The 20483-nt window shown below is 36.1% G+C and overlaps 1 protein-coding gene across 1 annotated transcript in view; it reads right to left on the reverse strand.

Annotated features, from left to right (window-relative positions):
- Window positions 1-11798: 11798 nt before the first annotated feature.
- LOC150094585 (zinc finger CCHC-type and RNA-binding motif-containing protein 1-like) overlaps window positions 11799-20483 on the reverse strand; it is a 167520-nt gene continuing 158835 nt past the window's right edge. The window contains exon 5 of the mRNA XM_090412108.1: window positions 11799-12102. Coding sequence (XP_090268234.1) covers window positions 11956-12102 — 147 coding nt within the window. The 3' untranslated portion in view covers window positions 11799-11955. The remainder of the gene's footprint in view (window positions 12103-20483) is intronic.

The following is a 20483-nucleotide window of genomic DNA, read 5'->3' on the forward strand; positions in this document are numbered from 1 at the left end:
CACTTACTTTGAACAGCAGCTGCGCTCGTTCATACTTTGTTTCGAAGTAGCTGTTTTAGTTTCCGTGGCAACGATGAGAATCGTAAGAAATATTCGACCTCTTCGGGTTCGGCCGTGGACGATGCTGCATCCGAAAGTTATCACGGCTGCTTTGGCGTATCTGAGCTGAACAGCAGAACAGTTTTTCTTCAAGAAAGCAGACAAATCGGTTAGAGAACGAGTGCGTCGCGAGACGCAAGCGGACCGTGAAGTTGGATTAACAGCCTTATCATCATCACCAGCAGGTGTGTAAGAAATCGCGCTACTCGAACATAAGAGGCAACTGAAAGCAAGAAATGAAAATTAGATGGAGTCACGTAAACAAAAATGGATTAGCTATTGAATGACGAAATAAAAGTGACGATCTCCGCAAGGCAGCGCGTGCCTGTTTTATAGTTCAGTGGGATGACAGGAGTCACTATTAGTCTTCAATCCTTGCTGTTTCCCCAAAGAAAACGCATGAGAAGATTCCTTCTTCGTTTCTGTAATCACTACCCCCCCTAACCACGGTTCCCCCCTCTCCTGCGCCACAGCCTTTCTTGTGTGAAGGAAAAGCGAGGAGAGTGATGGGAAGAAATAAACCGTTTATTGTTCTTTGTCCCCTAAGACGGAAATGTGACATACGCCGTCCATTAGTTTCGCGGAGGCAAGTTAATTAGGCGTTGCTTAGCTTAAAACGTGCTCGAATGACATGCGGAAGTTCTTGAACAGAATTGAAAACCGTCGGTGCCAAAAACGCGTTCAACTTCATTTTAATTTTTTGATTTTGCAAGTTTCTGATAAAAGCGCATCGAACAAGCAGCTCGTTTTTATCACATTTAACCTCTTTCGACTGTTTTCCATTTACAAGGTGACTGAAGGGGGGGGGGGTCAACAACAGTAAATCTCCGATCAAGAATGTCCAGTGCTCGAGTCGATGGGTGTTTGTTTTGGTCGGCGGTTTGTTCAAAGCGCAGCCACTAGAGTTATCTTGCGAATATTACAGCATAGTTATTGCGCGAGGAAGCATGTACTGTATCACGTGATCATAGTTCGGCTATACTTGCATTTAATTCCGGCGATCTGTGATATTGGGAATCTACCGTTTTTGCGAACTCCGTATCCGTACGCAACAAGCTTTTATTGACTCTGCTCGACTCTACTAGAAGAGCACAACTTGAAAATTTTATTTATTATTTTTTGCCATGCTGTTTGATGTTCAGATGTTAAATTGTTGATATTGAGAGAATCAAAGCCGTTCAAGCTGAGAGTTTCCGAGCAGTTTTCTAAAGTACAGTACTGTTGTGTATCATTGTTGTTCTGTGATGGTTCACTTCTAGCATTCAAATTAGAGAAGCTCCACACAGTAAATCAGAAGAGATTCTTGCTGTTCTTCCAGCATCAGTTTCAAAAATCATAGAGAATTAGACCGTCCAGAACAGCAACGACTTTAGTGTTCAATGGAATCAACACTTAATCCACAATAAATGAAAAGCTCAATAAGTTCTCCATTATAAGTTTTCTCTGCTTCCCACTCAATATTCGTATAATTTAAGTCGCTCATAATAATTACTTGTTTACCACCCATCAGCGTAATTTGGCGATGCAGTTTACCCTCCTCACCAACTGAACCTTCAAGTATGTAGAATTAAACTGTTTGTACCATCTGGAGCAACCCCCCCCCCCACACACACACACATTATTTTCATCCTGTTACCCCACTTTGCCCTAGATGACCTCCAACTCACTGCTGCGTGGGAGATTATTGCTTTCATGCATTCTTGTCCTAACAACTCAAATCAGATATGATTAGTGCACACCTCCCACTTTCCTCTCGAATGTGTCCTGTCATTCCTAAAAACATTATACTCATGAGGGTAAAGTATTTGTATGAAGGTCCAGAAGATAATCCAATGTCGATCCATCCATAAGTTCATTGGACATCATCAGATGCTTATGGTCACTCCGCTCCCGGATGTGCCACACCAGTTCTCACAAGATGGTCTTGTGTGCTTTTCTGGAGACTAAAACTCTCCAGGGACTTTACCCCCTCTATTACTGTTTTGAGATGTCCTTGTTCCATTCTTTCAATGTGTCTGAAGTGTTTCAGCTTTCTTCTGTCTATACCATACCCTTAGGGAGGCTATCAATCCTTCCTAGCAACCGTCTATTTGTCCTGCTTTCAGTCTATGATATCCTCAACAGCCTTCTGCAACACCACATCGCAAAAACAGCCATCCTTTTCCTATCAGACATTTTTAGGTTCCAAGGCTCACATCCATAAGTCGCTGTTGGAAAAACAACTGCATCCAAAATCCTCAACTTTGTTCCTGTGATATAGGTCCATCGTTTCTTCATAGCTGATGCGTAACAGCCTTTCAGATCTATATAGCGCAGGATTTCATTGAATCTTGCAAAGGAACGTTCAGAGCATAGTCTGCCAGTCGTGTTTTGCCATATAATTAACCGATCTACCAGTGTGGCCAAAGTATCCTTAACATCAGGCAGAAGGAACTTTATACACTCCTGGATGTTCAAGAGGATGAAGTTGATCCTTAGGTAAATAGATGAAGGTAGCTTAGCTGAATGAGGGGATTGAATGTAGCAATGATATTATATTTGTAAAGAACTATATTTTCTGATGTACCTTGAATATAAGGAATGGAAATGATTTTGCTATCATCCTGTGCAGGGAGGAGTGGGGATTCATGCAGTATTTTATTGATTTTATAAAAAGGTTGCTGCCATCGGCTTACGAGTATTCAAGGGTTGTGTGATTTAAACAAGTATCCAGCTCTCTGTGAGTTTTGAGGATATCACCGTGTTGGGATTGCTTAGGTAAATACCTTCCCGTTTGTGTGGGTTTTCTATAAATAGAAAAGGATAATGAGCCATCAGGTAGTTGTCAATAGTGTGCCTAGGAAGGGGAGACCACTGTTACTTTTTCTATTGCGATATGTATTTTTGCAAGTTGGCTGTTTAAATGCACTAAAATGTATCTATATGTATGCCATAAGGACAAATTGCAAACGTATCACCCACACAGCACAGCCAAATTATTGGTTGATGTGTAGCTGTGTCGAGTACTTGGTTTTCAGAATGTTCCATGTAGAAATCTGGCTGTTTATATATTTCACTTTTCTACAAAAAATAGCCAGAATAAATAATGAATCTAATTCAAATACGTCAAAGGGGAAAATGTGGCTTAATAAGGTCAAAAGGATCCCTTGTCAGTGGTACTTTGATAAACAATGAAATATATCAAAGCAGATCGCGATGTCTCAATCTGTCAGGATTAGATTTATCAATGTTTTAAAGTGAAAAGGTTTTAATAAATGAGAAAGTGATTTCTCCCAATCCCATACTGCAAAGCGCGCACTCTTTCAAACGTGTATAATGCTGTGCATCATGGGAAGGGCCACTACCCAGACCAGTTTCAACCTTTAAGGAGGTGTCATCAATGAAGGTCAAAACTGGTATTAGGAAGGAATGACTGGGTAGTGGCAATTTCCATAATGCATATCATTATAAAGGATGCGTGCTTTGCATTATGGGATACTAAGGCAATTGATGTGAAGTTATTAGCCTCTATATACAAGTAGGAGAAAGGATTAAACCAAGAATATAATTTCTTGGCATCTTTAATTTATAGTATAACCAAGTAAGAAAAAAACTTTCAGTGGTTTGACTAATTTCTCTCTTATTCTATATATTCAGTTGATTACTAACTTGGCTTATTCTGTTGTCTTTCTATATTTAATTTCTCATCTTCATCAAGAGGAAAAACTTAAAGAACAATGCCTCCTCTGGGATACATAGACATTTTCATGTTTTTTTATTGCCGAATTTCATACCAAACTGGTTACAGCAATTATTCAGTTTAAGGAATCCTGCAGATTCTGCTATCATCAAATTCCTGCCATGTACCCTCAAGGGGTGTCCAGGATATGACAGTACTACATGAAAAAATTACATCATTACAAACTTCCTATCTACAATTTTCCTCCAAATCAGTCTGTTACTTGTCAAGACTCCAACATTATCAGATCTTATATTTCTATCGTCTAAGGCACTTTTTACTATATCAATCCAAATATACAGCAATCCCTCGATTAATGCTCATAATGCGTTCTTTAAAACAGGCGCATTAATCGAAAACGCACTAATCGAATATAATAACCTATGGAAAATGTATAATTCGTTCCCCAAATTTCTTTTTTGACCCTTAATTTTTTTATAAACGAATTAGGGTATGTCTCAGGGCCTAGTTAAAGGAAAACCATGAAGCTGAAAGACAATAAAGCATATTCAGAATATAAAAATATTATTCTACTTAACATAGAATTCAGCTAAGGTAGTTTGGTGGGCATTCTGTTTCTTTTTCTCATACAACTGACAGTATTGCCCTATTGCCTCTTCTTCAAATTTTACTGTTTCTCTCCTAATCAAGGTCAGTCTCTAAGTATTGCTGCTTAAGAACTTCGGTTGCACGAAAAATATTTCAATTTGTTTCTGCCAAATCTCTTTGGACTTGTCGGTGATTAAATTTTCTTCATATTCTTTGGGATCTTCCTACTGTGCATCTAAATTTAGCAGGTCGGAATCACTCAATTTCTCAGAATGAGATTTAATTGACTTAGATTCATTTGAAAAGCCTCTAAAATCATTTGCACAATGTGGAAGAATGTGCTTCCAAACTTCTCGCATATTGCTCGCAGTAATTTCATTCGACATTGCGACTTTATAACCAGGCTGAGATTTCTCTGATTTGGCCAGAAAATTCTTGGAAGGAGTTCACTTCCGAAAAGGCCTATTTCATCGACATTAAATATTTATTGGTCAAAATAGCCAGCCCCCTTCGCCCACAATTTTCTTCAAAGTCTCTGGATAACTTGCGGCCACTTCCTTATTCTGCACTTGCAGCTTCGCCTGTGATTAGAACATTATGTAAGCTACTTCTCTTTATGAAACGTTCAAACCACCCAGCACTAGAGTGGAATTCTTTTCTATCATTGATAGCTCCTTCTTTCTAGGATGCAAAGAGATATAATGCTTTTGATTTAATAAGGTAAGTGGGTCCGATTTTGGTTACAATCTTCGATCCATGTAGAAAGACGTCTCTCTAATTCAATCATTATTACTATTATTACGGGCAACTCCAATTATGATACTTTCATTTCGAGTGGTCTGCATGCATGATGAACTTGAAGCAACCTTACCTTTCTCTATGTATTCAGCAGTTTTGCTTAAAATTGCTCTTATAGTTGATTCCCCCATTTTTGTGTTCTTGTCCTATGTTTGCTCTGGACTCTCCTTGTTCATTTTTCTTTATTATTTCAAGTTCTTCTTCCAATCAGATTACTTTTCGGATCATTTTCACACTTCCACATTTTTGCTCACTAATTCTTTTACTCATGATGAAAGATTGGGAAAATACTTTAAAATAAAAAAAAGTAACGAAAACAATTGCAATGGAGGCACGAGATATGATCATCAAAATGCTATGTAATTAGCAGACGACATTAAGCGTTAAATTTGGAACATAGTGTAGATAGAAATAATGTAGTATTACATAAAAAATAACTTTGTAAAATGTTTTAAATCGGTAGCTAAATTATTTCATTCTGGTGAGTGATTTTTTGAAATAGTTAGCCATAAAAATGTATAGATAGAAAAATTTTAAAATCGGTAACATTTATTTTAAGATGTATATAGGCGCATTAATCGAATTTGGGTATAGAAAAAAAAAATACGCACTAATCGGGGGCGCCATTAATCGAGGGATTGCTGTATCTTGGTCTTCCTCTGGGTCTTTTTCCTGGCAACCTAGTAGAGAACACTTGTTTTGTTAGTCTTTCCTCGCCCATTCTGTTTAAATGATCATACCACCTGAGACTAGCTCTGCTAACAATGTCAAGTTCTTTCCTAATATACTCACTTTTTCTAATATGTGATTCTTTCTGCCATTGATGTCATGTGTTTAGTCCTCTAATCTTTCTCAGGACTCTCATATCTGCGGTCTCTAGTCTTTGGTCAAGTGTTTTACTTCTGACCCAGCTCTCAAATCCATAAGCTAAAACTGGTTTGAACCTCTTGTATACAGCTAATTTAGTGTTTTGACTAATTTCTCTCTTATTCCATAAATTTATTCAGTTGACTTCCTACCATACCAGCTTTGTTGATTCTGTTGTCTATTTCAATATTTAATTTACCATCTTCACTAAAAATCGCGCCTAAGTAGTTGAAATGGTTTACTTGTTCTATAGGTTCTCCATTCACAATGCAGTTGATATTTCAATGCTTCTGCCTATTTTGTTGTACCAAAATATAAAATGATGGTACAATATAGCAGAAAAAGGCATTTGACAAGTCTTTTCACGTCTTTAAACTATCTTCCTCTACCTCCTTCAATTCAAACAGCTGACTTGCAACTTAAATAGGCTATGTATTTCTTCATAGAATACCCTGTTCACGCTGCATAATTGTAGCATTTTGACCAGTTCTTCTCGTGACACCTTGTGATACCTTTTCCAGATGTCCAAAACTTAAACATAGACCCTTTTTGTATTCCCATGATTTGTCAGTCCCTGTTTGGCCGAGTCTAGCTTGTTCTTCTCAAGTTTCTCTGAATTAATTTTTCTTAGCCTGTTCACAAGTATCCTCGCATAAATCTTACCAGAAAAACATTTACAAGGGAAAACTTCCTCTGTAATTCTCATTGCTTTTTTTTCTCTTTTTCTGAATAGGTACTATGGCAGCTCTAGCCCAATTATCTGGAATTCAACCTTCTGACTAGGCCTTTAGAATTACACGGTGCAGCCACGAAAAACTTCTATACCTCCATGTTTGAGCATTTCTCGTTGATTATCACCTATTCCAGCTGCCTTTCCACATTTGGCTTGTTGATTCTCAAGTATTGATATGTCTACCTGACTGCATTCTTCTATATTTCTGCTACTGTTGAGTCACTTGTTTCATCTAGCAGTCTTTTAAAGTAATTACTGCAGATATCTAACATTTCTTTATGTTGAGTTTTTATGTTTCACCATCTCTAATATTCCTTTTGCTGTACTTGTTTCCAAGCTTTCTCAATAGTCTGATAATTATCTTCAATATTCTTAATCCAATGACTTTTGTTTTAGCTGTTTTTTTTCTACACATTACTTCTTCATTTTCTCACATTCATCACTGTATTCTCTCAGAATATGTAATGAATTGCTAGCTAGGAACTTTTGATATGCTTTTCCAGGACTTCTTTTTATTTCTTGCATCCATCTTGGAGTGTTGATTTTTATATCCTTGCAAACATTGTCATGCGCCTCTCTAGCTGAATTGATGTTTACTTCCACGTGTGTCACTCAGTCTCCAAGTTTTTGTTATATATATATAGTATTCAAACTACTACTTCTTGAATAATATTCGCATATTTGAGTATAAATTTACCTCTAGAAGATGCTTATCTTTAATTCTTCTTAACTTTTTTTACATACTCCTCCAGTATTGATATTCATTTTTATCCTGCTTGTAACTCATAAGTCATTATAAGAATATCTATGCTAGTCTTTGCCAGATTTCATGTTCTACATCTGCTGGCAGATTTTATGAAGTACACTAACAATAGGCTCCCCTCTCCAAGCAACAATAATTCGGATATTGTCATTTCCTGTTGTTGTTTTTTTCTATCTTAAAATAGATCTTTCTACTTGTGTGTGTGTGTGTGTATGTATATATATATATATATATATATATATATATATATATATATATATATATATATATATATCTATATAAACTGCTGAGAACAGTTAGCAAACCAATTTATCAATAATACAGAAATATAAGATGAGTAGAAAGGTTTATATGTTGAGGTTTTAAATCATGATTTAATTCATAGCACAAAATGGATCTTCACAGTAAGTTAACAGTGGAAATCGGTTGTCATTGTGTTGTCTGCTGTAATTTCAAACTGTTTTGCTCTGAAGCTGCTGATTAAAAACTAAGTAATTAAATATATTATTTATTTTCATTATTATTGCCTTATGTTGCAAATTAGACTGTGATTTAAAAAAAAAAAAAACTTGGCAAGAAATCTAAGTAAGAATATTATATTATACAGATACCTCTAGGAATTAGAGTACTTATCAGAGGAAGCTCATCTGCACCACGCCTTCCAGCAATCATCTCTTTGTATTCTCTTCCCCAACACCCTACTTATGGTTTCTAATTGTTGAATGCCACTCTAACATACTGATTAGCCTAATGTTTTGTGACAATTTTTTCCTTATGAGATAGGAAAACTACATTTTCTTCAGTAAACTCATTCTGGTGCCACCACCAATTTCTTAAAAATAAAATGGTAGGATTGAATAAAGAAATATATGAGTATTCTTCTTATGAGAATTTCAATTTTAGATTGACAAAGTTGAAAGAGAATATTCTAATCAACAAGCCATCTTTTACCTGGCTGTCATTTTCAAGTTGAGCACTTAATCAGAATGCAAAGTGCTACTATATCATCCTAACCAGAATGACTGCTGTTTCCTTCCCAAAATTTTGGGAAAGTCTAATCCTTTAGTAATTATAAACAATAACTTTTTTCATCATTTATATTTACTGTACTCTACCAAGTGGCTCATCTGTTTTGAAAGAACAGCTCACTGAAGATAACCTGTGGTTTCATATCAAAATATTTGATTATATACTTTATTAATAAACTTTGCTGTTGTATGTGTGTGTATACATATATAGATTAAGTGAGTTCAAAATTTATCCTCCCTAGTTTATTTTTCTTTAAAATAGTATTGTCACTAAATGATGTTAACAAAATCCACATACAGTAAACCACTGACCCTTCAATTATCTTGCCATACTAATAACTGAAGGAGTGGTTTTTTGAGGGTCAGATGAATGGTAATTTATATATATAAATTCTTAAAAGGGATCCAACTTGTGAACTTCAAAATTGTACTAACAATCTCCTGAGAACCACTATGGAATTTCCTAGAAACTTAAGCTTATTTATGGCTTGCATCAAATACATAAGGAAAACACTCACTCCACTAAGACCCTTGCAGATGGCATTGATTCTCCCACATACAAGCTTTCAAAACATTTGGCCAAGGTTTTAAAAAGTTTAACAGGCTCAATCATCTCTTCTCCTAAGAATTTGGAACACTTTGTTGCGATTGTTAAAGACATGCAATCTTCAAAAAGATGAAATTATGGCAAGTTTCAATGTTATTTCCCTCTTTACTAATGTGCCTACAGAAGAGGTTTTAATTATTTTAAAAGATATCAAAAAAAAAGTTTTCACTCTTGATGCACTGCATAAATTCTGGTTACTTTCTTGTTAAATATACTATTTAAAAACAGAACTTTAAAAAATTTCAGTTTGGCCATGGGCAACCCATTTTCTCTTATATCAGCAAATTTATATTTAGAAAACTGAGGAAAAAGCAATCAATTCCTTCCCATTAAAGCCAAGGTTATAGAAAAGGTATGTTGATATTTTCTTAATTTGGGGTCATGGACCAGTTTCTGAATCATCTCAACAATCGACATCCAAGAATACTCTGGATGTAAAACTCACTTGTGTGTCAGAAAAACTGAAGATCTCTATTTATAGAAAATCCTCACATACCAATAAATACCTTCATGTGCAGTCACATCATTATCTGCCCAAAAGTGTGGCACCATTTCTACTTCAAGTAAATGTGCTTGCTCCCTCCTCAGTGAAAAGATCACAGTTTCTTTTTACAACCTTTTAGAAAAACAGCTATCCTAAACACTGTTCATAAGCTACTTTTTAATCCACCTGCTCACCATACTGATGTAAAAGGCTTGGTATCTCTACTGAATATCAACTCTGTTTCATCAAAGTTAGCTAAAATTTTCAAAAAAATTAAAATCTACACTTCTTTTTACCTCCTCTGTCCACCAACCAAAACATGACAGCTCAAAGAATTCAGGAGCTTGTCTCTGGTGTAACTGCAACGTGCCCTATTTTGGTCAGACAGAGAAATCTATTGAGTTGTGCAAAGAGACTGTGTTGGCTCTAGTTCTACCATGTATAATCACATTCTGTTGTTCATCCAGTGATCTAGAACAAATCGGAAAACATTTTTAGATGCTACGATGAACTAGAGAGAAGAATTGTGGAATCAACAGAAATTGTCCTTAATCCTGTCCATCTTAATACTAACCTTAACTATAACCTATCTGATTATCCAACTTTGGCATACACAAGAACATGCCCAACAATACTATGGCATTTAGAATGGCTTCAAATGTCAGCAACATGTTTAAAAAATAATTTATAGCTGCCTCTTGTAATGTTTATTTTTGTATTTCTCTTTTCATGTTAGGCAGCCAATGAAGTTTTCTAAGATAACAGCTAGTGGTGCAATCAAATAATATAATAAATAGTATTTTTTTTTAATTTTGGTATCTCTCAGCTTCTAGTCATTAAATTCATTTAAACACACACACACAGGGTGATCTAAAAGTCATACACATGAAAGTTGAAGCTGAGATGCATCGAAGTGTTTCAATTCTAATCATTCATTTCACCTATAGAAGGCAACTTAGGACTACTAGCCACTAACAGCCATGTGTCAAATACTGGGCATCCGTTGCATAGTTTTGTTTATGAGGAAAGCAAAATGGTACTTTCCCAGGAGCAACGAATTATTCTGGAATGGCCTGTCAGTCTTATGCAAATATTGTGGAGGAGTTTTGTCAAAGTTGTTAAAAGTATCCTGACTGTTGTTCCTTAAAATTCGATGGGGAAATTATGCCAATTATGGGGAAACTAGATCAATTGCAACACTGTACCATAGTCACTTTAGCGTCAATCAAAATGGAAGGTCTTCCATTTTGATTGACGCTAAAGTGACTATGGTACAGTGTTGCAACATTCACCTTCAAACAGTCTTAGAAAACTCTTCGCACAGCAGTACTTGGAGAGCCACCAAACAAAGCTTTGTCCATATTGTGTTTACTAAGTTAAGGAATCGAAGCCAGTGGATAAGGAGAAAACGTGTGTGTACTGTAGATGGTTTCAGTCATTTCTTGAAGAAAACGAAGTTCCTGAGCTGGACAATGTTCTCTTCAGTGACGAAGTGTGGTTCCACTTAAGTGGATATGTCAAAATCTAAAATAACAGAATTTGGTCATTGGAAAATCCTTGTGTTTTCCATGAAACGATCTTGCATTCTCTGAAAATCTGAGTGTGGTGTGCAGTATTACAGCATCGCACTGTTGTACCCATTTTCTTTGAGATGGCATTGAACAATGCGCTGTACCAAGACATCACTCAGTTCATGGTTATCTTCGAGATTGAAGAACATGATTGCTATTTTCACCAGGACAGTACCACTTGCCATACATCAAATGAAATAATGCAATTTTTGCACATTTTTTGGTGACAGACTGATTTCTAAAGTACTTTGGCAAAGGTCGCCAGATTTGTCTTTACAGGGTTACCTGAAAGATAAGGTGTATAAAAATAATCCTCGTACAATTGGTGAACTGAGACAAACATCACTGAAGTAATCAGAGCAGCCAGTAATTCCATGCTTTGAAGAGTTGCCTCCAATTTGGTAAAAAGATCACTTGCCTGTGTTTAAGAACATTTGCTTTAGTAATATTTATTTCTGCCTTTGTCGCTACTGTTGTAAAATTTGAGTTTATTTTATGATATGGTTATATTTTAAGTCAGAGTTCAAAAGTAAAACAATTTTTGTATTCTTTAGATTTCTAGGGGAAAAAAAACACTTACAGCAAGAAAACAAGAGTTTTATTTTTTCCTTTACAAAAGATGTTTCACACTGTAGCTGGTATATCAATTCATTTAAACGGGGGAAAAAAAAAAATTCAGACAAAGTAATCAGGAAGAAATATTGACTGTACACATATATACAAATCTTACAAGACCTCTCAGTCATCATCCTCTATTTCCTCATCACTAAAGTATGAACTCTGTTTGATCTTGCGTTTCTTTGCAGCTGAGGCACTAGAAGTTGGATCATTATAGTCACCAGTAGCCACTTTAAATCTATATTCTTCTTCTTCCATTTTCTGTTGCTACAAATGTCATAACAAATGAAATATCAGAAATAGGCATTAAAAGGGTGAAAGATTGATGTGGCAAATAAAATTTGTACATTGATAGCAGAGATGCTATCCACTTTATATATATCAGATCCCACAAAAAGTTGCAAAACCTATAGAATATTAGTGTCATGGACAAGACAGTGAGGGAAGTTCTCAAAATAACAGAGGTGAAAGGATAGTATGGCATTTATATTGGCATTCATATTAATGCCAATCATAGAAAATAATTTCTATGATTGGCATTAATCAGAATGCCTTTGAAAAAGGCATTCTGATCAGTTGCTAATCCGCATATTGGTGCCACACTTTGGTGTGGCACCAATATGCGGATTAGCAACTGATCAGAATGCCTTTACACATTCTTTGCACCAATATGCCACACATATTGGTGCCACACATATTGGTGCTACCAATACTCTGGAAATTTCAAATTTCCAGCACTAGCAATCTACAGGTATCTTGAACAGAAAGGAGGGTGTTTTGGCAATGCTGAAGATAGCAAGATTTAATCTTCTCTGACTGAAGCATGAAGATCAGAGTTTAGATCTTAAATTCTAATGATTGTGCACAACAAGGTTTGTCAAATGACAAAGAGGAATAGAGCATATTGTCATCAGGAGGATAAGACTCGACTGTTCATCTTCTTCATGATAGTTTTTTTTTTGAAATGAGATGCTGGTCAAGTAGGAAAGATGATACAGGATAGGTGTTAATTCCAAAGCATAGTTGTTTTTATTTAAATACAAAGAGCCAACAGGCTTCATTTCGGGGATATTAGATCCCACATTGTTTTAAAACTGAATAAGAAACTCAAAGATTGGAATCGGAGAGTTTCATGCTGAATATAGTATAAAAAACTAGAAAAGTATCGGCGAATACTAGCATGAGCTGAATGTAAGTAGTTGAATCTTTGAATTGAACAAATGATTCCAATCTTTGAGTTTCTTATTTGGTTTTAAAACAATGTGGGATCTAATATCCCCTTAATTTAATTAATGTTTATATCGCCGAAATGAAGCCTGTTGGCCCTTTATATTTAAGTAACTTAATGGGTACACCTTTTGGACAACTCGTATAGCAGAATATATAAGTTCTTTTTGCATTAATAATTTGGTCTAGCTACTCACTGATGAAGCCTCAATAAAGGCTGAAACTGGTCTGGATAGTGACCTCCCTACCATAATGTAATAACAAAGAATAATGGTCAGAACTTTCCCCACCTTTGCAACGAGTTGCCCGTGTTTGTACTACGTTCTAGGACTACTTGCATTCAGCTCACGCTAGTATTCGCCGATACTTTTCTAGTTTTTTATACTATATTCAGCATGAAACTCTCTGATTCCAATCTTTGAGTTTCTTATTCGGTTTTAAAACAATGTGGGATCTAATATCCCCTTAATTTAATTAATAGTTGTTTTTATTTTTTAGCAAACACCTCAATTAGTTGTTGATGTTTAAACTATTCAAGATGAGGGATGTGCAGCAAGAAGTTCTTGGTAAAATGAGGGGTACTTTGTATTGAATGATGAAGAATGATAATGTCAGTGGGTCAGCCCTGGTGATGCCACTCTAAAATATTAACTGGATGTGAGAGGCTGAAACATGGATGGATAAAAACTAAACCCAATGGCCTTGACAAGGGACCAGAACGCTTGATTACTGTTTGAACAGAGATTTTCTTCAATTTTCTAGTTCAGATTTGGATGGACTAATGATTTTATGCTGCACTGTGGGTTTAGTATGATCCTGGAGTTTTGTTCTTGAACCACTTAATATGCAGAATTTTTTGGAGGAAGGCCATCATTTCAGTAACTTACTTCTGTTATTCAGTTTGAGCAGTTGGCTGGATTATAATACCCAAACTCACACCATAGTCCAATCATGGAAAGGAGTATCAGTTGTAAAAGTCAACCCATTCGGCATCTTCATAATGCTAAAGGATATGAGACTAAGGAAACCTGAATGAAGTTATGGTCTAAGTTACCAAGTAGTGAACTGGGAGGGAGAGGTTTAAGAAAAGGTAGCTGTAGCAAGTCTTTTTCACCAGACAGTTCATTAGATAATACTACATCATTATGAACTTCCTGTAAACAATTTTCATCTGCAAGATCACATATTTTGGTCTTCTAAAGTAGTGCTTCACAAACTTATGGATGTAAAGGCCTCCTTTGGAAAAATTAAAATATTTCATGGTCCCCATCGAAAAAAAAAAATCTAAATACAGACATGTGTTATTATAATATTTATATTCAATACAAAATATACACAGCAAATATTATTTTTGACATGGCACACTTTGTGTTAAAACATTTTAAATTTGTTTTCGTTATTTCACGGCTGTTCTAAAGCACTACTTACATTTCTTTTCCTACTATCGGGAAGGGGGAGACTTTGTTGCTGATTCTGCCACTGATGCCATCAGTTCATTCCCCTAATTATGATCAGAAATTTCATATCCATGGTTTCTCATCTTATTTCTATCCCTACTCTTAAGTGTATAAGTTAAAATCAGTTTGAATATTGTCTTGTATACAGTTAGTTTAGTGTGTGAATAATTTCTCTTATTCCATAAAAACATACTTGTTTGGAAAGAAGTCAACAGCCATCCCCATGGGCAAAGTGCATCATGTCATGTAACGAGTCACATGTTTGTAGCCAGTATAAATTAGAGGAATATAATCCTCCAAAGTCGGTGAAATGGTGGCAAGAAAGGAACTGACGGAGTCTGAAAGAAGTGTTGTGATAGAATGCCATGCTAAAGGCCTAGTGTTTGGCAAATTGGTCAAAAATTAGATCATCCCAGGTCAATAATCAGTGATACCATACTGAAATGGAAGTGCAAGGAGTCGACTGCAAGTACTCCCTGCAGCAGATGATCCACAAGCGCACTCAATGAACGTTACGATAGAGTGCTACAAAGAATGATATGCAAAAATGGCCATTCATTGGCTGACACATTGAATGCAGAGTTCTGGACATGGACTGGAACACAAATCTGCACAAAAATATTCAGTGCCTGAGGCTCACAACATGAGTTTCCATGGTAGAACCAACATGCAAAATTGTCTTCAGCAGTGCAAAGAGCATGTACAGTGGGATATAGAAACTTGAAAAGTTATGTTATGGAGCAATAAATCATGTTACAGTATGGTTCTGTTTTTCCTGGTTTGGCTTCAGACATCTGTTTGTGGTGCCATAAACACTCAACTCCAAGAGGTAACTGAACATTCTGACAATGCAATGCCTCCTACTTTGTGGTGTTTCTACAGAACTGATCACTATCTTTTTCAGCAGCACACTGTGCCATAAGGCTGCTGCTGTAACTGCTTGGTTTGTGGACATGAATGTCACCACACTTGACTGGCTTCTACAGAGCCCTGATCATCTGTGGGATGAACTGGAGCATTACCCCATTACATGGAAACTAGAAGAATGGTCCAAAATTCCTATTGATCGCTATCATATGCCTCACAGGATTGCTGCAGTCATTGCAGTGAAAGGAGGCACTACATCTTATTAAGCTAGATGCTGTGGCTGTTTGTTCCTCACACTATGGTATCTGTTGACTTCTTTCCAAGTAGTGTATTAATTTGACTACCTACCATACCAGTTTTCTATCTCTATTATTTGCCATCTTCAATAAAAATTGTGCCCAAGTAGCTAATTCATTTTATTTGTTCTAGAACTTCAGTTCGTGTTTTCAATGCTGATCTTCATATCAAATTTATAACACCAGTTATTCAATTTAATTATTAACATCTGACACTATGGAGTCAAAGGATGCATTGTGAGAAGTCCATGCAAAAAGAACGACAAACCATGCCTTAAGCCCATTCATAATTTCTGCTCAAACTACACTTTCAGGCATTCCACTCACAAATCGCTCTCCATGCAAAGAACCTACTTCTCACTCACCTGCTTAGACCCTCCTTATAGTTTCCAGGGGTGGCCTCTTGTTTTACTTCTGTTTCCCACTACTCTCTCAATAATTTCCTCCACATTAATATGGTAACAATCGCTCACTCACTTGCATGTCTCAATTATATCCTCTTTCCTTCTTCTATTCCCAAGGCTCTGCAAGTTGCATTCCCTCAATCTCTCCTCACATAAATCTGACATTGACTTAGCCTTCTCTGGATCCACTCATATATATCCTCATTCCCTTGAAAACCAGGCAACCAAATCTACCCAGACATGAAGGAACCATAACCTCTTTGCTTCTCTGTATGCCAAGATCCTCCTCATTATTGCCATAATTCATTGCGATGTTCTTCCAATTTTAGTAATGTTATCCATAAACTTCAAGTCCTTTATTATTGTGTGACTCCTCTAAAGAGTTCAAAGACTCATCGAGGGAGGGCATCCATACCATAACTTTCTGCCTTCACCACTCACAGTCCACCAGTCTCTTAATTATATATTCAGCATCCCACTCTTGCCTACCAAATTTCAAGCTGTTACACTTCACAACATTGAACTAATAGCTCCATTCACATAATCTACTGAGATACTCTTGTAAGGCTACATGTGTTCCTTCTTACAGTTCTTTCCAACTTTGCATCATTGGCAAACAGCTGCATAGCTCCAGTTAAGTCATTAACATACAAGTTAAAAAATAATTGCCTCAAAACAAAACCCTGTGGCACTCCACTACCGACACCACTCCTCCATGCATTTAGTTACAAAAATCCTGCCGATTTGCAATGGATTTACTTAACTGTATAACATCATCAGCCACTTTCTTTCATAATGTAATCCACAGAGATAAATAACAGTAGTATGGTATGCACTCTTTTCTCATAACTGATTTAGCATCAAACCTCCTGTACCTCCTTCAATTCAAACTGCTGACTTATGTGTATACTGCTCAATACAATGTCCCATTTACAGCATTTTGAAACAGCTTTTCTCTAAGTACCTTCTCATATGCCTCTACCCAAGCTACAAAACTTAAGTAGATATCCTGTTATATTCTCATGATTTTTCAACAATTTATCTTAAAGTGAAAACTTGATCATAACTTCTTGGTTTGGCAAGAACCCAGGCATCCAATGTGTAAATCTTACCTGGAACACTTAATAAGAAAATTCCTCTAATTCTTACATCGTTTTATTTTTCTTTCTACACATGGATACCACGAGAGCTCTACTCTAATCACATGGAATTCAACCTTCTGACCATGATTTTTAGATTATGCCATGAGCAACTGTAAAATTACCTCATATTTGAACATTTCTCATAGAATACCATCTACTCCAACTGCCTTTCCACATTTGAGATTTTTGATAGTTTTTCTACCTCTACTATTGATATGAACTCTTAACTATTTTCAGTCACTTCTTGTTTCATTTAGCAATCTTTCAAATCTCGATTCCTCTTCCAGTAGTCTTTCCTAAATTTCTAAGCTTTTTCAATCTTCCCATGACTTTTATTTAGATACTTTTACACACTGCTTTGATTCCTCCCCTCTATTCTCTTAAGAGCACATACTGATTCTTTACCTTTACTTTGCGTCCATTATGAAGTTCTGATTTTTCTATCCTATAACTTCACCACATGTCTCCCTTGATGAATCAAAACAAGTATGCTATGTTTTATTGATTTCTTACATGCTTTCATTTCAATTTTATCATGGTGATCACTTCCTATTTCCAATCCCTAGTACAGTTAGTAGTGGCAGCCAGTGAAAATTTTAAGTGGGGGTGTTGCATATATACAAAAAAAAAAAACATTTTTTTCCCTAATCAGTAACGAATTTATTACTAAACAAATTTACATATTAAAAATTGCTTTATTAAAAATATTTCATCCTCACCAATAATAAAAGTTTTGTATCAATAGCAATGACAAGTGCAAATGAATATCGCATTAGATCGCAGTGCATTTGTTTTGTGTAATGATAATTGAAAAAATATTCTTTTCGTATTTTCAACAGTGACACTTGTCATAATTCAGCCTTGTATCTATAATAAATATGTTATTTTAACAAAATAAAATAAGATTTACAAAAAATAGTTCACCAGGCACCAATAATAAACGTTTCATATCTCACAGAAATAAGGCGCGCAAGCATACTAAAAATACCCTTTGAGCAGTTACAGTTGGGAATGACGTAACGTGCAATGACAAGAGCAAACAAATCATGGCATTAGAAAATAGTATTGGTTTAGTTGTTTTTTCTTTGTTCAATAATTTCTAGATTGTAACTGAAAATAAATAAACCATCGTGTATTTATTTGCAGTGTTTTCTTTAAGTTTTATCACATTTTAGTGCATACTAGTAATGAATGTATCTCTCAGATACAAGCGACCTACACTGTAATTTTTTTGACTGCGACCTCCGTAGGGTTAATAAACCTCCTAGATGAGGTTTATTCAACAGTTGATGTAGAATCAACAAGAAATTGATGACATACAAAGTGTGAAAAGGAAATTCCCAGAATGCCCATATAAAAACTATATTTGCTTACCTGTAGACTAGTGGCTATCACCTTCAAAGTAATCCCCCCTGTGCAGCAATGTGGCTAGATGATGTTGCCATTGTTAAAAATTTTCTGGAATGCTTTTTATTACTGTCACCACATGACACTGGATGTCAGAGACTATGCAGCCATTCTTCAGTTTTGGGAACAGCCAAAAGTTGCAAGGGACTGTCCAGTGAATCCAATTTTGTGATCAATTTTCTAGCCAGAAATGTGCAGCGACATTGTTGTGATGGATGATCCAATGGATCAACAAAAGTTCAGGTCTCTTCTTATGAATGGCTTCATGTAAACCTTGCAGTACTTCTAAATAACAATGCGGAGGCTCACTCCTGTCATATCAAACTAATAGCTGCACTCTTTCTTAATTTTCATGTAGTCATTTAGTTCTTTTGTTGTCTCTCCCATCCCTCTTTACACCTCTTAGGTCACTCAAATATATGAGGGAAGTCCAGACAGTAAGTTCTGTTTTTAAATATTTTCACTGCAGTGCTGTGATCGCAATGGTGCGTATGGATGTTGAGTTTGTTGATTCCTTAGCAAGGTGTTGGTGCCATTTTCAGACATTCGCATCGTGTGTATACACTTCTTGGTGTGTGTTTATAATATCTAAGAAAATCGAATCGCTCGCCGCATGTGAAATTAGGTCAGTTATCCATTTCTTGAATGCGAGGAACGTTAAAGTAGCTGAAATTCATCAGCAAATTATTGAGGTTTATGGAGAACATGCAATGAGTGATTCAATGGTACGAAGATGAGTAAGACTTTTTAAAGAAGGAAGGACAGGTGTGCACGATGATGAACGGAGCAGGCAACCATCTTTAGTAACTGACAATTTGGTGCATTAATAAGAGTGGCCTTTAAACCTACAGAAATGATTAGACAATTCTTAAGATCTCCAAAAGATAACCATCCTTTCTTCAAATATGCTGGAGTTTACAACATACCCTGCTCGTGCGGCTTGAATTATATCATCCAGACTTCAAGGAGCCTTGAAATTAGGCAAAAAGAACACATTGGTGACATCGATAATAACAGATAAGAAAAATCGAGGTTAGCTTTTCACTTCTTAAGAATGACCATGTCATAGAGTGGGATAGAAGCACAATTCCTTATAGAGAGGAGGACTTCCGCTCCTGATTTATTAAAGAAGCCATAGCAGTTGCCCACTGTACACAAAACCTTAACAGGAACCAAGGACTAATCTTGCCTGTGATCTGGAAGACCCTTATTAGATCTCTTAACTCACCAGAACTGAATTACAGTGCCAACCATAGAACGTTCCTAAATAACAAGTGAGATCAGCACGCTCAATGCATGTTTTGTACATACTGTTCTTTTGTCTAATATAATTTGAATTGGTTGATTATAGTTTGTAACAGTTTTTTACTTTTTAGTGCCTTACATCAGTTATGTACCCTGAAGATGCCAACAGCCTTAGTTGGTTATTATATGTACTTGATCAATATAGTCCCATTAGAAGTCTTTTTATATAACTGTTATGGTCAAGAAAATTAACATTTTTTAACATAATACATCTCCTTTTTAGAAAATCTTATGCTTCATCAGAAAACTTCAGTTTTAGGGAAGATTCTCACCTCCTCCATCGCATTGTTAATTAGATGGAGAAGGTGAGAGAAGACGCACCTTGGATAATGTTGTATGTGGATGACATCGTACTGTGTGCAGAATCAAGAGAAGTGGCAGCTAAACTGGAAATATGGAGGAGAGTACGAGGCTGAGCAGAAGTAAGACAGAGTATATGTGTTGTAAAGTGGATGGCAGCCAAGAGACAGATCTCGAGCTGGAAGAAAATGTCATTAAGAAGGTTAGGGACTTTAGATACCTTCGATTCAACAGTGAAAGAGG

The sequence above is a fragment of the Typopeltis vanoorti genome, chromosome 22, assembly GCF_054136105.1.
Source record: "Typopeltis vanoorti isolate ZY-2024b chromosome 22, IOZ_Tvanoo_1.0, whole genome shotgun sequence".
NCBI lineage: Eukaryota > Metazoa > Arthropoda > Arachnida > Uropygi > Thelyphonidae > Typopeltis > Typopeltis vanoorti.